General features: G+C 44.2%; 2 protein-coding genes across 2 annotated transcripts in view; one reads left to right on the top strand and one right to left on the bottom strand.

Annotated features, from left to right (window-relative positions):
• The first annotated feature begins 657 nt into the window (after positions 1–657).
• On the top strand, positions 658–5,727 carry LOC108879466 (lanosterol 14-alpha demethylase). The gene is made up of 10 exons (XM_018670741.2): positions 658–998; positions 1,098–1,196; positions 1,756–1,932; positions 2,071–2,197; positions 2,403–2,577; positions 2,667–2,786; positions 2,894–3,089; positions 3,851–3,946; positions 4,096–4,264; positions 4,374–5,727. Exons 1-10 carry the CDS (start codon positions 837–839, stop codon positions 4,550–4,552), a joined length of 1,500 nt encoding a protein of 499 aa, XP_018526257.1. The 5' UTR covers positions 658–836; the 3' UTR covers positions 4,553–5,727.
• Positions 5,728–6,001: 274 nt separating this feature from the next.
• The window catches only part of akap9 (A kinase (PRKA) anchor protein 9), a 58,749-nt gene continuing 50,481 nt past the window's right edge, over positions 6,002–14,269 (bottom strand). The window contains 25 exon segments of the mRNA XM_051069189.1: positions 6,002–6,539; positions 6,803–6,933; positions 7,106–7,250; positions 7,340–7,434; positions 7,539–7,771; positions 7,929–8,093; positions 8,095–8,128; positions 8,187–8,194; positions 8,258–8,452; positions 8,616–8,721; positions 8,860–9,092; positions 9,223–9,495; positions 9,585–9,929; positions 10,042–10,192; positions 10,418–10,613; positions 10,765–10,870; positions 11,160–11,327; positions 11,449–11,637; positions 11,732–11,853; positions 12,293–12,350; positions 12,478–13,329; positions 13,498–13,542; positions 13,806–13,946; positions 14,056–14,100; positions 14,200–14,268. Coding sequence (XP_050925146.1) covers positions 6,496–6,539; positions 6,803–6,933; positions 7,106–7,250; positions 7,340–7,434; positions 7,539–7,771; positions 7,929–8,093; positions 8,095–8,128; positions 8,187–8,194; positions 8,258–8,452; positions 8,616–8,721; positions 8,860–9,092; positions 9,223–9,495; positions 9,585–9,929; positions 10,042–10,192; positions 10,418–10,613; positions 10,765–10,870; positions 11,160–11,327; positions 11,449–11,637; positions 11,732–11,853; positions 12,293–12,350; positions 12,478–13,329; positions 13,498–13,542; positions 13,806–13,946; positions 14,056–14,100; positions 14,200–14,268 — 4,149 coding nt within the window. The 3' untranslated portion in view covers positions 6,002–6,495.

Genomic DNA, 14,269 nt, shown 5'->3' with positions numbered 1-14,269 from the left:
ATAAAATATTACAGCAACAACATAATAACCTGGAAGCAATGTCTGCGTGTGTTTAGTCCATAAATACGATTTTCAGGGTCATTAGCACTACATATTTCACTTGGAAATATTATAGCTTTACAACATATTTAAAATTTTTAACTTGACTCCGTGCTTTTGTAGAGATTAAATTGAACGAATTGCTATTTTAATTTGCTACTGTGCTAACATTCAACTGCTAATGGAGCAGTTACATCTTTACTGGTTAGCCCCTAACACGAGCAGTAAATGTCATACAGCTAACTTAGCTAACTTAAATTTATCCAATAAATTATAAATGTCTTGGTATTCAGGTATACTTCGGGGCAGTGAAAATAAGTTGCACGTTTACCCACACAAGGAACTGACTTTTCAGGAAAAGAACTTAGTTAAAAACAGTGAAAAACACTTTTGTTAATAAACGTTTTGTGGGAAAATCCTTACAAATCGATGGTCGTCTTGCAGCGGATGACCATACACTCTGTACAGATGACATCATATAGCAAGACATCGGTTCAGGTAGCGGCAGCCAATCACAGTGGCTGTTGCTTGACGGACACGCCGTCAACAGCCAATAGGAAGCCTCCGTTGGTCAGGCGGGGGCAGGACAGTTGTTGACAGGTAGAGATGTTGGGGAATATCACCAACGGTCCCCCCAACACGGACATCAGAGGAAGGGACAGTTTGGACAGGTTTGGAGGAGTGGATATTAGATTTTATGCGAAACAACGGAGGATATTTAGATTAGTCTGAAGGTTTTGGTGGATCAGTGAAAGTCTTGTTTTTGCAGGGTATCATATTCAGCCTAGGCAGTAAACATGTCGATGCACTTGTATCAAATGAGCAGTAAACTGTTCGGGGACACTGTTGGAAGAATGAACGACAACCTGACCTCCATAGTTCTGGCAGCTTCTGTCATCACTCTCACCCTGGGATATATTTCCAAAATGCTGCTCAAACAGTCCTCTGGCAAGGATCAGGTAAGCTAAACATAAAACATAAAAAAAGTCAGTGTCAGGAATGTTTGTTGAAATGCACTGTATCGGTGTGAATTCATTATCCACTGCTTCTTTTTGCAGAAATATCCTCCTTACATACCCTCCAGCATCCCCTTCCTGGGCCATGCCATTGCATTTGGGAAAAGTCCCATTGAATTTCTTGAACAAGCCTATGATAAAGTAAGTATTATAGTAGAACTGAAGCTACGTCTGCAGATGCTTTGATTACAAATCAATTGTTTCAGTAAATTTTCTCCAAATTACCAAGATGGTATTCTCAGTCCTTTGTGATGCTAAAGTAAATATCTTTAGGTTATGGACAAAACTAGCAGTTTGCATGTGTCAGAATGGGCTTTGAATAGACACTGATCATCATGTGATCAAAAACAGTTGCACTAATGCAAGGACACAGATCACTTAGATGAATTTCCTTCTCATTTTACCTTTCACTCAGTGATTTTTTTGTTCTGACTTTTTGTGGCTGCCGATGCCCAAAAACTACAATGTCTACTTGTGACCCTTCACCACAAGTTGCATAACAGTATATGGTGGATGACCTGAAAATAAAAAGCGATAAAAAGGTCATAGAGGCCGGAAAAGCTGAAGTTGTCTTGTAATTCAGAAGGGAAAAAAAACAAATACAGGAGAAAGAATTAGATTAATTGTCTTGTAACTGACTTATTTTGTCCTGACCCCCAACAGTGTTGTAACCCCTTGTATCTCTGCTGTCCTCTCACAGTACGGCCCTGTGTTCAGTTTCACCATGGTGGGGAAAACCTTCACCTACCTGCTGGGCAGCGAAGCAGCCACGCTGCTATTCAACAGCAAAAATGAGGACCTGAACGCCGAGGACGTCTACTCCAGACTGACCACCCCAGTGTTTGGCAAAGGAGTAGCTTACGATGTGCCAAACCCTGTGAGTCCATCACAACTATCAGATCACATTCATTAGCAAACCCACGTACTGTAGGTACATTAGGAAGAAAGAGTCAAATCAGTGAAAAAGTTACTACTCTGCCGCATTAACTCTGCCATTTTCCTCAACCTGTTGCAGATCTTTCTGGAACAAAAGAAGATGTTGAAGACTGGACTGAACATTGCTCATTTCAAAGAACATGTGAAAATCATCGAGGCAGAGACCATAGAGTATTTTCAGAGATGGGGAGACAGCGGAGAGAGAAGTAAGACCTTTTACAGATCACTTAATTTAAACAACATGAATATTAGAAAAAATTAACCAAAGACTTGTAATCAGACCTCCAGTATCTGTAAAGTATCTGTAAAGTCATGTTTTTGATAGTGTCATTAACATACTGTCATTCCATGTCATGCATTACATTTCATGTCAGGTATATGATGATGTTCAGTGTTGTTTGCTTGTGTCAGATTTGTTTGAGGCCTTGTCCGAGCTGATCATCCTGACAGCCAGCAGCTGCCTCCACGGGAAGGAGATCCGCAGCATGCTGAACGAGCGAGTGGCTCAGCTCTACGCTGACCTGGACGGGGGATTCAGCCACGCTGCCTGGCTCCTGCCCGGCTGGCTGCCTCTGCCCAGCTTCAGGTAGGACTGCTGGAGGAGGCTGATTACGAAGGATAAAGATGTAGAAACTGTTGCAGTACAGGGAACAATGTGTAATTCTTTTGTTGTAGGAAGAGGGACAAAGCTCACAGAGAGATCAAGAACATCTTCTTCAAGGTGATTCAGAAACGCAGGAGATCTGGAGAGAAAGTCGATGACATCCTGCAGACCCTCATCGATGCCACCTACAAGTAAGACACCTTCAGTCATGGTGGACATTCATCCAAAGAGAATCACCAAAATGTCTGACTAGGCAAACCTTTTACTAAACCTTAACGTTCCTGTGTGCTGCCCTCAGAGACGGACGGCCCCTGAACGACAACGAGATCGCTGGGATGCTGATTGGTCTCCTCCTGGCGGGTCAGCACACGTCCTCCACGACCAGCGCCTGGATGGGCTTCTTCCTGGCCAGAGACAAAGCTCTGCAGGAGCGCTGCTATGCCGAGCAGAGGGCCGTGTGCGGAGATGACCTGCCTCCACTCAACTTCGATCAGGTAAGAATCCCCCATTTACCTGAATGAGTTGCAGTGCAAATGTATAATATGATTATCATATTGTGATTATGATTTGCAGTATTATCAGGATAAAAACTGTAATCACTACAACACTATTAAAACTTACATCTGAGGTGTATTTTGGGCAATACAAGCAATGGACTGATATTAATTCAATACACCACATCAGAGTAGTAGAGTGTTTCAACACTGCGAATAAATAACAGAGAAATAAAATAATAGTAGTACTTAATCAAAAATAAACAAAATAAAATACAATATGTTGTGTTTACATTATAAAAAATGTTTGGTTTCTTTGTCTCCACCCCTGCTGGTTACTACATCATTATGCCCCCTGATTGACAGAAAATAAAGAGATACTCCCCCTCCTGGCTGTACTAATGTATTGCAGTAACAAACATGAAGGTCTGACAATCAGGTCAAGTAAAGAGAAAGTGAATCAGGATGCACTGCCATTGTGCAGGCAAAATAGACTAACTGTAACACAGACATGGACTTTTTCGCCCTCCTGGTCCTTTTCATAAGTTGAAAACCTGCATTACAACAGCCTTATTGTTTGTTACACAGTACATAAAGACAAAATAGATGCAAAATATTATAAAAGGGTGTTTTAGTCCTTGAGGCAGACAGGGTGTAAATAGTGAAGGTGGACAGGCGTGCTCCTAGATATTTTCTTCACACAGTGTTTGAACCATGGTTCACTAAAACAGTCTGATATATTGTCCTGGTGTTGTCCTCAGCTGAAGGATCTCAGTTTGTTGGAGCGCTGTTTAAAAGAGACCCTGCGTCTCCGCCCGCCCATCATGACCATGATGAGGATGGCTCGCTCTCCTCAGGTAAGTCCACCTGGATGAGTATTCACATTGTATATTCTCTACATTTGTTCCAGTTACACATCAGTCAGTTCTTTCTATATTAGTGCTGTATAAAAACTGTATGCCACAGGACAACATTTTGTGTGTATTTCGCTCAATTTTTTCCTCAGACTGCGGCAGGCTACACCATCCCTGTGGGCCACCAGGTCTGCGTCTCCCCGACTGTCAACCACCGTCTGCACGACACATGGGCGGAGAGGATGGAGTTCAACCCCGAGCGCTACCTGAATGACAACCTCGCTGCAGGGGAGAAGTTTGCCTATGTGCCGTTTGGAGCCGGTGAGAAGAATAACTTAAAACTGAATACTTTATGCACGTATCTTAAAGAGTCTGAAGGATCATGTCAGTATTTAATAACGGTTCTGATTTTCACCTAACTTTATCTCAGGGCGTCATCGCTGCATCGGGGAGAACTTTGCCTACGTCCAGATCAAAACCATCTGGTCCACTTTACTGCGCATGTATGACTTCGACCTGGTGGACGGATATTTCCCCACCATCAACTACACCACAATGATCCACACCCCTCACAACCCCGTCATCAGATACAAGAAGAGAAAACAGTGAGAGGCTGCAGGAAGACAGCGAGAGGCAAGGAGCAAAGGTCTCTCACTTCCTGGGACTTGAATTGAGGAGGTTTTAGATGAACGCACTGTGTTTGTCTGTCTGAATATCAACCCTGTGCTTATATGCTCCCTTTATTTAGATCTGGAGTTCAGCCACTTTTCTGAATGTCAGCCTACCATGTAATTTTTAGATACTTGTGTTTCCAGAGCAAAATACTCTTGTGTGACTCTGACTTGAACGCTGATGCTCATATTCACAATGTGAATTCTTGAAATAACAGAAATGGAGAAATAATAGAGTGCCTTGAAGAAAGAGGACGTGTCTGTTGACTGAATTAAGCCTGTGGGTCCTTAGTCTGAGGGAATTTTTATTACACTGCGTAAAACCAGGAAGAAAGTTTTACTTTTCTTTTACTTTTCTATATTCCAGATTTGTGTTGAGAGAGAATTAGCTGGGGGGTCAGCAGTTATCCATTAACTTGAAAAATTCTGTGGATGAAAGTTCATTCTTGACCTTGGATAGAGCAGCTGACAAATTCAATCCACTGCAAGGTTTGTTAGTAGCTGTTCTCCTGATCTGATGGAGTTTGTGAAGATCATGTGATATACTTGAAAGCTCCTAGAACAGCTACTATTACACCTTGAGGTGGCCAGCTTCCTGAGAGAGACTGTTGATCTTTTCTTGCAGAGGAAATTTGCACACATGGCAAAAAAAAAAAAAAAAAACCATCAACCATCAAACTGAATCATGATGCTGTTCCTTCATGTTTCATAGTTTCTGCTGAAGACATCCCGTATCTGATGAGAAGAGCTTAGGTATTATATTATCTGGTTACTTAAAAAGTCCAACATAAGGTGTGCGTGTGAGTTTACCAGCAGACTGTTGCTGTGCTGGGCCTCGACACAAAGAGCTTTGATGAGGGGTTTCTCCAGCTGGACCTCGTTGAGTTAACGAGCACTAACGACCCTCTGTGTGACCAGTAAGTTTCACTTGAGCTGAATCAAATCAACACAGTAAAACAACACTACTTAGCTTTAGTTTGAGCTCATCAACTGTATATTTTGATCTATTTTGTTTATTTCTTTCCCCCTTTATGTTCTCTAAGTTCCAGAAAAACCGCTGACAATGTTCAAATGTCTTCTTAAGAAATAAACTTTAAAAACTTTTTGCCCTTATTTGATTCTTTTTTTATATTACATTCCTAACACCATCACAAAGATCTTATGGCACAATATGAATATCTCTGCATAAAAATATCTTGTAAATGGCTGTAAAGAAACCCTTCAACAAAGGATGCCTGACCTGCATCAATGAATTAACTGGATGAAGAAAATGACCTTAATCCTAAGAATATAACAATGTAAAACACTAGAAAAATGGAAGGAAAAACTGCTTTTCTCTCAAAAAAATTTGATGTTTGTTAAACAAGAAAGGAGAAATACACAACTCTTTCAAATAATGTATTCCTCTTTATTTCAGTTTTTGACAAAATACCCAGAAAATTCAAAGCTCCTACGCTTTACAAAAATACGTTCTCTACAAATGTCGTCTGTAGTCTGTCCGGCCTAAACAAAACACAGTGTAGTGTAGGATATCCAGTAGCAGCCTCCTTAACAATAAACCCAAACATTCTCTACGTAACGCTCCACCCATACAACACAAACATATAAATTAATCACAAGGTCTTAAATTAGCATTAGACAAATATACATGATTGTAGTTCATCCACAACAAAGAGGCAGATTAAATTACAAACATAGCTGTTTTTCAAGTGCTGGCGACAAAAAAGCCTGAATACAACATGTCGTACACTGATAAAAAATGTTTTGTGTTTTGGTCCACATGGAAAGATACAGTCCACACCAGAATGATAGAAAACAGCAGAGCGCTCAGCACGAGAAAAGGCAACTGAGTTTCTTCAAGCCAAAGTAACTTGTCAGTATCTATCTTCTCAAGCCAAAGTGCAATTGAGCGTATGAAGAAGCACCTGCGGAAAAACACATTAGTGAATTAAGTAAATTTGAGAACAAAACATGAGGCTGATTTAGGGGGCCAAACTGCACTATGATGAGAAAAAAGTTTTAGATGATGATGTAGGAATCATTTGTAAGGATAATTTCCCCCTGCAGCACTGAAGTCTTGGTCATGCAGTAGCATACCTTTAAGAAACCTAGTTAGAAATGGCTAAGATGAAGTTTCTCTTACTCTGTCACTAACATGCATGTAAACCCACTGTACTGCATGTGTTACCTGATGTCACACTCCCCAGCCTCCTCTGCAGGGCCTCCAGTCTGGAGATGTAGTCAGTGAGCGCTCGGTCGGGGTCGTAGCTCTGCAGGTGTGAACAGGTGAGAGCTCCGTGGTCTCCAGCCAAGTGAAACCTGCACAGCACAGAGACAACAGTGATCAGCTCTTCAATGACAGAACTGGAACCATGTTTCACCACAACACATCTAAGGTTTGCTTTAGCCTAGCCCTTTAGCATTTTTCAAGATTACTGGATTAATTGGCACTGTTAGTAATTGTTAGTAGCAGCCTCGTTCTAAGTTGTACCTGTGGTGTGTGGAGGAGACGGCTGATCGAGGGGATTCCCGTCCACTTCTCCCCCTGCCGCTGGAGACTCCTCCTCCACCGCCTCTTTCTCTGTACATCTCCATGCTTCCTGGGTGAAGATATGGTGAATCTCTCACCTCTGTACCTGAGAGAGAGAAAGAAAAATGTATTGAGCATCACTGTTAAGTGATATTTACCAACATGTGGAAGCTGTAAATAAAAAATGACACTTACCTAATGTCTGTCCTGTTCCATTCTTGTTGACAGTGCAGGAGGTTGTGGAGCTCATCCCTGTCGCCTTGTGCCATCGTTTCACAAGGAAACGCATTCTGCAATGACAGAAAACAACAATCATTTATATTAATATGACAATGAGAGTTGTCATCTCGATTACTTCACATTTATCACTAAACCCTGAGCTCCAGCTAGCTACCTGGAGAGGGCGATAGAGACTCGGACGGCAGATCGGAAGCGCATCAGGCCCCGGCGGCGCTGGCTGAGGGACTCCAGGCTGGAGAGCGACGGCCGGCTGCCCATCCTGGAGAGCAGCGACAACGTGGCCTCTTCGCACTCCTGGAAGCCTCCCAGCAATAACAGCAGATACTTTTTCTGGTAGATCAGTGCTTTGCGGAAGCTTTCTGACCTCAGGTACTTCCCATACATCCTCTGTGGGAAGTAGAGAGAGAGAGAAGTGAAAAGGAGTAAAAAGCGGGGTGAACCTCGCCTCTCGCCCAATGTCAGTTGGGATAGGCGACCCTTGATGGATAAGCAGTGAAACTCTCTGAGTTGATTTGAAATGACGTATTAGCATCTGTCAGCTGACCTTCAGTGCAGCATTATCAGCCTCGGGTCCTGTTATCTCTCGCAGGGTGTCGCTCCTGATCTCTCCCCTGAGTCGGGCCACCTGGGACTGAGCCAGATGTAAAGCTTTTTCTAGACGGAACTTCTCTCGGGTCCAAGCCTCCCGCTCCTGGGAAAGCAGCACACTTGCCTGAGTCCATCTTCGACACTCCTCTCCTGCTGCTGGACTGCAGGAGGAAAGAAAATCATTTAATGCTTTTATATATAATCAGTTATTTACCTATGTCCCTAGTAAACAAAGCTCTTCTATTATTAAGTCTCTCATCAGTACTGTTTCTGTCATGTACTTACGCTGTCTCCTGATCCCAGTCCAGCCTGCCTGTAACGTCGGAGCTCTTCTTCCAAACGGAGCGTGTGATTCCTCAGATCATTTTTCTCTTCGGTCAGACGGCTGACAAAACCTGTCAGCTCGGCGTTCTGCCTCAGCAGCCGCTCCGTCAGGGAGTTGGAGGAGCTGGAGGAGCCTCCTGCCAGCAGGGACACACTCTGTGGGAGAAACACACGGGGGATCGACAAATAGTCACAACCATGTGTAGACCTCAACAGATGTCATTAACTTATTGTTTGAGTGAGTGAAATAAATCCTGCTGCAAAGTGATACCATCAAAAAACAAACAATAAAAAAAAAAAAAAAAAACCATTTACTGACCTCAGGGACGGAGGGTAGACCTGGGGATTGCTGCAGCATGGTGATGACCTCATCAACACTGGACTGCACCCAGGACAGCTCTTCACTGTCGACCTCTGCAGTCAGCCTGTGCAGAACATGTACAAATTGATAAACAGTTAACTTACAGGTATGCACATCACAATGCATTTATGGATGCTGTTTGTTATATAGTTGCTATCATATAGCTTTGACGATCTGATATAAAATCATTTCTATTAATTACCTGCCGGTATTTTTGCTCGCCATGCTGCGGATCTTCGAGGAAACGAGGTGGAGTTTGCCCACGATCTTGTCGACTGTGTGCCAAGGACCATGATGTGGTCCGCTGGTGTGACCTGTCGGCGAGACCTCCAGGTGGGGGGATATGCTGGAGCTGGCAGACTGAACATTCCCACTCTTCTGCTGGAACACCCAGTCTTTGGTGCGGTCGGTGGACTCGCTGTGCCATGCCGCCTGCTGTTTAAATAAACACAATATGGTTTTAATTCTCCCTGACTCATGAAACTAGATGGAAAAAAGCAAACACTATTTTAGAATTACTACAAGTCACTAAAAAGTAAGGATTATGTGATTGTGTGACATTTACATTGTGGCTGTCAGCCTGCTGTTGCTCTCCTACTCTGTTTAACCTCTCCTCCAGTCTCTCCTTCTCCTCCTCCAGGCTCTTCCTCCTCTCCATCTCTCTCTCCAGCTGCTCCTGTGTCTCCAAAATTCGTGCCTCCAGGCTCTCCAGTTGGGCCCGAGCCTCCAGCAGCGCCTCCTGGTCCCGTCTCGACCTCTGACTCGCCAAAGTTAGCTCCTCCTCTTTCCGCACCACCTCGAGCTTCTGGGCCTCCACCTGACTGAGGAGATGTACAACCTGAAGAAGAAAAACCAGGTTAAAGAAGATTAGAAATACGAACAGCTCAGCAAATTCAAACAGAGTACAGAAAATCACAAAGATCCAACCTGTGCACTCTTGTCATCCAGCTCCCTCTGCAGCCTTTCTAGCAGACTCCCTTCCTCTTCGAGCCCCCTGCTGTCCTCCTCGACGCGCTCTTCACCGAAGGCGCCGTTGTCGGAGGAGATGCCAGTCCGCAGCTCCCTCTCCCTCCCCAGCGCGGCGCTCACCTCCTGGGCCTTGGCTCGCTCCGTTTCCAGCTGGACCTGAAGCTCCTGGAGGCGTCTGTGGAGACTCAGGTGCTCCTGCTCGGCCTGCTGGGAGAGCTGGGAGGAGGCCTGGCGCTCCTGGTCCAGGGTCAGGGTCAGCTGGGCCAAACGGCTCTTCTGCTCCTCTAGACTGAGGTGAAGGTCCTGAGAGAAAAACAGAAATACAGCTTCTTAAAATAATGACAGATGTATAAAATGTAAATCTAAAATAAAACATTTTCTGTTGTAAATGCCCCTGTAATTACTCCATTCTTACCTCCAGCTCTTCTCTCTTACTCTCCTCAGTTCTTCCAGTTCGACATTTCTCCTTTTCCACAGCCCACTGAAGGTCTCTGCTTCTCTTCCTCTCCTCTGTCAGCTGGTCACTGAGTGCATCCACCTCAGCAGCCTTCTTTGATACCTCTGCCCTGTAGACAGAGATGATCTTAATGAAGGTAGAGCTAAGGTGTTTCAGTCATACAGAATCATTTAAGGTTTGTTGACCGTGGGTTCTTCCCAGTCTCTCACCTCATATTTCCTATCTATAGCTCTACCGTAAACACAAAGACGTTTCCAGACGACCTAAAAAGTATTTTTACCTTTGTAGTAACTGAAATATATCTGAGTTTTTTTGTATACATATCTGTGCAAACCTGAGTGTGTCCAGCTCTTTGAGGTGTTTGTGCTGAGTCTTGAGCGTCGTCTCCAGCTCTAGTTTAGTCTGGGACAGTTCAACCTTCAGCTCCTCCACCAGCAGCCTGTCAGCCTCCGCTGCTCCATCTGCTCCTCCTCCCTCCCTCAGCTCCCTCAGGCTGCGTTCACCAGCCAAAGACGCTGCTGGCTGGACACCTGAATGACAACCATTAGAAAAATATCAGTCACAGAGTTTCCAGTGTTTATGTTTAGGTTGTGTGATATTTCTGTGGAGCTGATACAAAAATGAATAATGACTACGGGTAATAAAATCTAGGCTTAAAGAGTTTTTTTTGAACAGGCTCACCTTGATGGAGTTGCTCTAGTTGACCACGGAGCTGATGAATCTCAGAGATGAGACTGGACCTCTCTGCGGTGTGGAGTGAACCCATTGCGTCTCTGTGCTGGGCATCCTGTACCAGGTTCACAACACAACAACAACCTAATAGTTACAAACAGGCTCAAATGACAACAGAGGGGAGGAATGAAAGGAGATGGTTGTCTCTACTAATAATAAAGTAAAGATTTCTATTGTCTCTTGGGTAAAAGCCTGAGATTTAAATAATATTTCAATCATTAAGTAGGATTAGCATTCATAAATAATGACTTTCAGTTCCTAGTATCAATCATTCCCCCAAAATTAGATCCTACACTTTACCTCACCTCCTACAACACACATTTTTTACAGCTGTTATAACTGACCTGTTCAGCCAGTCTGCGCTCCAGCTGATTGAGGTGGATGATGGCGTCACTGGTGTCCAGCAGGTCTAACTGGCTGTAGAGGGCGTTCTTCAGCACGCTCCGCTCCCTCAGGAACACCTGCCGTACTGCATCCAGGAGCTCCGCACGCCAGTCCACGCTACCCGACGTCTGCAGCAAGGCAGCGGCACAGATGAAGATTAACACACAAAGGAAGACTCATCCAAATGCCAACATGATATCTTCCATGCCACTTTAAACTCTTAAGTTTCTCATGGTGGGTTTTCTCTACCTGTGTTTCCCTGTGAGTCTGCATCTGAGTGATGAGGCCTTTGAGAGACTCCACGGTTGCGAGCAAAGTGTCTCTTTCTTTCACCCAGCCTTGGACGTTGAACTGGCCGCCCTGCTCACCTTCAGAGATAGGAAGCTCGGACAGAGACAGCACCTGCATGCCCTCCTGGTGCACCTCACGGAGCAACATCTAAAAAAAACAAACACCACACAGAAAATGTTGCTGGAGGTAATACTTATACTACAACTAAAATTCCAGATGATATTGCATTTGGAGGTTGTACCTTGATGCGGTCAGGAAGTGGATCATCAGTGTCTCTCCTGGCGCCTTCTGGAGTCGTCCTGAACTCCTGCTGCAAGCTCGGGACGTCATATCCAGTCCTCTGGCTGTAGTCTGAGCTGCTGTCTGCAAGAGCACAAAAATTCTCTTGTAATAAATTAGTGAAAATGGTTAATGACTACAGAACATTCACATATGCCTGACAAGACAACCTGAAGGGTTTTTACATTTCAGAGGATGTGTGAAAGATTTTGAATTGATGATTTATTATGAAAGTGTATTTAAATAACCAATTCTTGTGGGAATATTTCCACATAGAATAACAGTAGAAAAACACTGGTGCTGAAATCAGAACAGCAGACTGCTCTCTCAGGACTGTGCTGTTTATAGCACTCGGGTTACTTCAGTAAATTGTTTATTGAAGCAAAACCCCAAAACACATAAAGAATGCTGGGAAAAAAAAAAACATTTTATCATTGTCAGTTTTAGTGTATTTTTAGGTAACAAAAATAAAAAGCAAGCACTAATGTGAACAGAGGAGTTGGACATAGAAGTAATATCTTACCACTGGTGTATCCATCTTTGAACTGTGGTGTAGGACGGTCTTGTCTTGATGTGGGGGCCTAGAAAGGACGAAACACAATTCAAATCATTCTTTATTTGTATTATAGATGACTACAAAAACACAAGACAGAATGCTCTGCAACTTAAATGTTATCAAAAATGTTTCTTCTTATTTCCTGCCCTCACCTCAGTAGAGCGCAGTTTGTCAATGACGGCCTTGAGGGCTTTACACTCGTCCTCCAGAGCGTTCGTGTCCCTCCTCAGGTTCTCACTCTCAGAAATATGCCGAGCCTCCATGTCCAGGATCTCCGCTGCGTGGAGCTCCTGCATCTGCACGATCTTCTCCTGAAACTTCCCGATCACCTCGTCCATCTCATCTTTGGTGGCGGACATGTCTTCCGGACTGAGGTCGGACATTTGGAGGGGTTCGGTCTGCGTGAACGAGTCCGTCACAGCCATGTGCTGCTGCTGCTCTGAGCTGCTGTTCAGCCGCGAGCTGTGAGATCTGTTTGAGGACTGGCTGGAAGCAGCAGAGTTTTTCCTGGACAGTGATGGTTTATCTTTGGCACTGCTGCCCTTACCAGCTGGCTGTTTGACTCCTTTCCTCTTGGGCTGGGTGATGGAGGAGGAAGAAGCAGAGGACTGAGGCTGAGGAGACGGAGAGGGAGAGGGAGAGGGAGAAGGAGATGGAGGACTAGAGTCTGCCGTCTTCATCAAAGCGGTTCGTGCCTCCTGCAGCTCCTCTTTGAGCTTAGAAACAGACAATTCACGGACGTGCAGTTCGTCCTGGAGTTTCTCATTGTGCTGCTTGTAGCTGTTGAGCTCTTCTTTGGTGGTGTCCACATTCCTTCTCAGCTCCTGCAGCTCCTCTTTGAGCTTAGAAATAGACAGTTCACGGACTTGGAGCTCCTCCTGCAGTTTCTCCTTAAGCTGCCTGTAGCTGTTGAGTTCTTCTTTGGTGGATGCCACATCGTTTCTGACCTCCTGGAGCTCCTGGAGAAGCTCTGTCCTGTCGACTCTTTCTTCTTCAGCTTTTACCTGGTGGACAGTTAGGCGGGCAGTTAAATACCATACATACAGCCAAGTATCATAAAAGAATATGAGGTTTCATAAAAACCAGCAATATGATCATGTTTAGAGGAATATAAATACACTGGTAATAATGTGCATCAAATTTCAATGCAAGTTATAATACTTCTGACTTACCTGGAAAAGTTCTCCTTTAAGGTGAGCAATGGTCATTTCCCGCTCCTTTAAAAGTACAAACAATATAAGTAAAATGTGTAGCAATAAATGCTTACATACATAAATGTGTTTGTTGAACTATGAGTTCCCAAAAATGAGAGAGCTAAAAGTATCAACTTCAAGAGCAAAATAAAACGTTTTTGATAGAAAAATTGCAAAAACATAACAAACAAATATAGGCTCTACACAGAGGGCTCTACAGATGGATTTCACAGAAAACAGCCCCACAGACAAGATGCAACTGTGAAGATTTTAAACTGGCTCTGTACCTGCAGCAGCTCCTGCAGCTTCTCCAGGCTCTCCTTGCAGCTGTTCAGCTCCTCTTTGGTGGCTGCTGCCTCGTCTCGAGCCTCCATGAGTTCCTGTTGAAGCTCTGACAGCTTGACCTCTTCACTGCCACTGGATGATGCCTAAAGTGACCAGGTTGTAGTATTAGACAGGACTAGCCAGTAAACACGCCTGCTTCGGAGAAAATACCGGTTTCTAAAAAATGTAAAGGATCATATTTTTCCATCGTACCTTTTGAAGCTGGTCCTGTAGTCTCTCTATCGTTAGTGTCTTTTCCTAGAAAGAAAGCAGATGATCATCAGCACACATCAGAAATACTCTCACAAGAAGTTATGAACACAGCTAGTAACAAGCAGCTAGTTAACGTGACAGTACTTGGAGCTCCTCCTGGAGTCTGCTGCAGCTCTCCTTGTAGCCGTCGAGCTGCTGTTTGGTGGCTGACGTC

Source organism: Lates calcarifer, linkage group LG3, assembly GCF_001640805.2.
Source record: "Lates calcarifer isolate ASB-BC8 linkage group LG3, TLL_Latcal_v3, whole genome shotgun sequence".
Taxonomy (NCBI): Eukaryota; Metazoa; Chordata; class Actinopteri; family Centropomidae; genus Lates; species Lates calcarifer.
The sequence above is the reverse complement of the archived record's forward strand: the minus strand, read 5'-3'. Positions and strand labels throughout refer to the sequence as shown.

Bases quoted from the DNA above. Each gene is read 5' to 3' on its own strand.
- LOC108879466 (XM_018670741.2), top strand. From the start codon at position 837: ATGTCGATGCACTTGTATCAAATGAGCAGTAAACTGTTCGGGGACACT. The intron at 1,197-1,755 runs GTAAGTATTATA...GTCCTCTCACAG, and splicing joins TTGAACAAGCCTATGATAAA to TACGGCCCTGTGTTCAGTTT. The intron at 2,578-2,666 runs GTAGGACTGCTG...CTTTTGTTGTAG, and splicing joins CTGCCTCTGCCCAGCTTCAG to GAAGAGGGACAAAGCTCACA.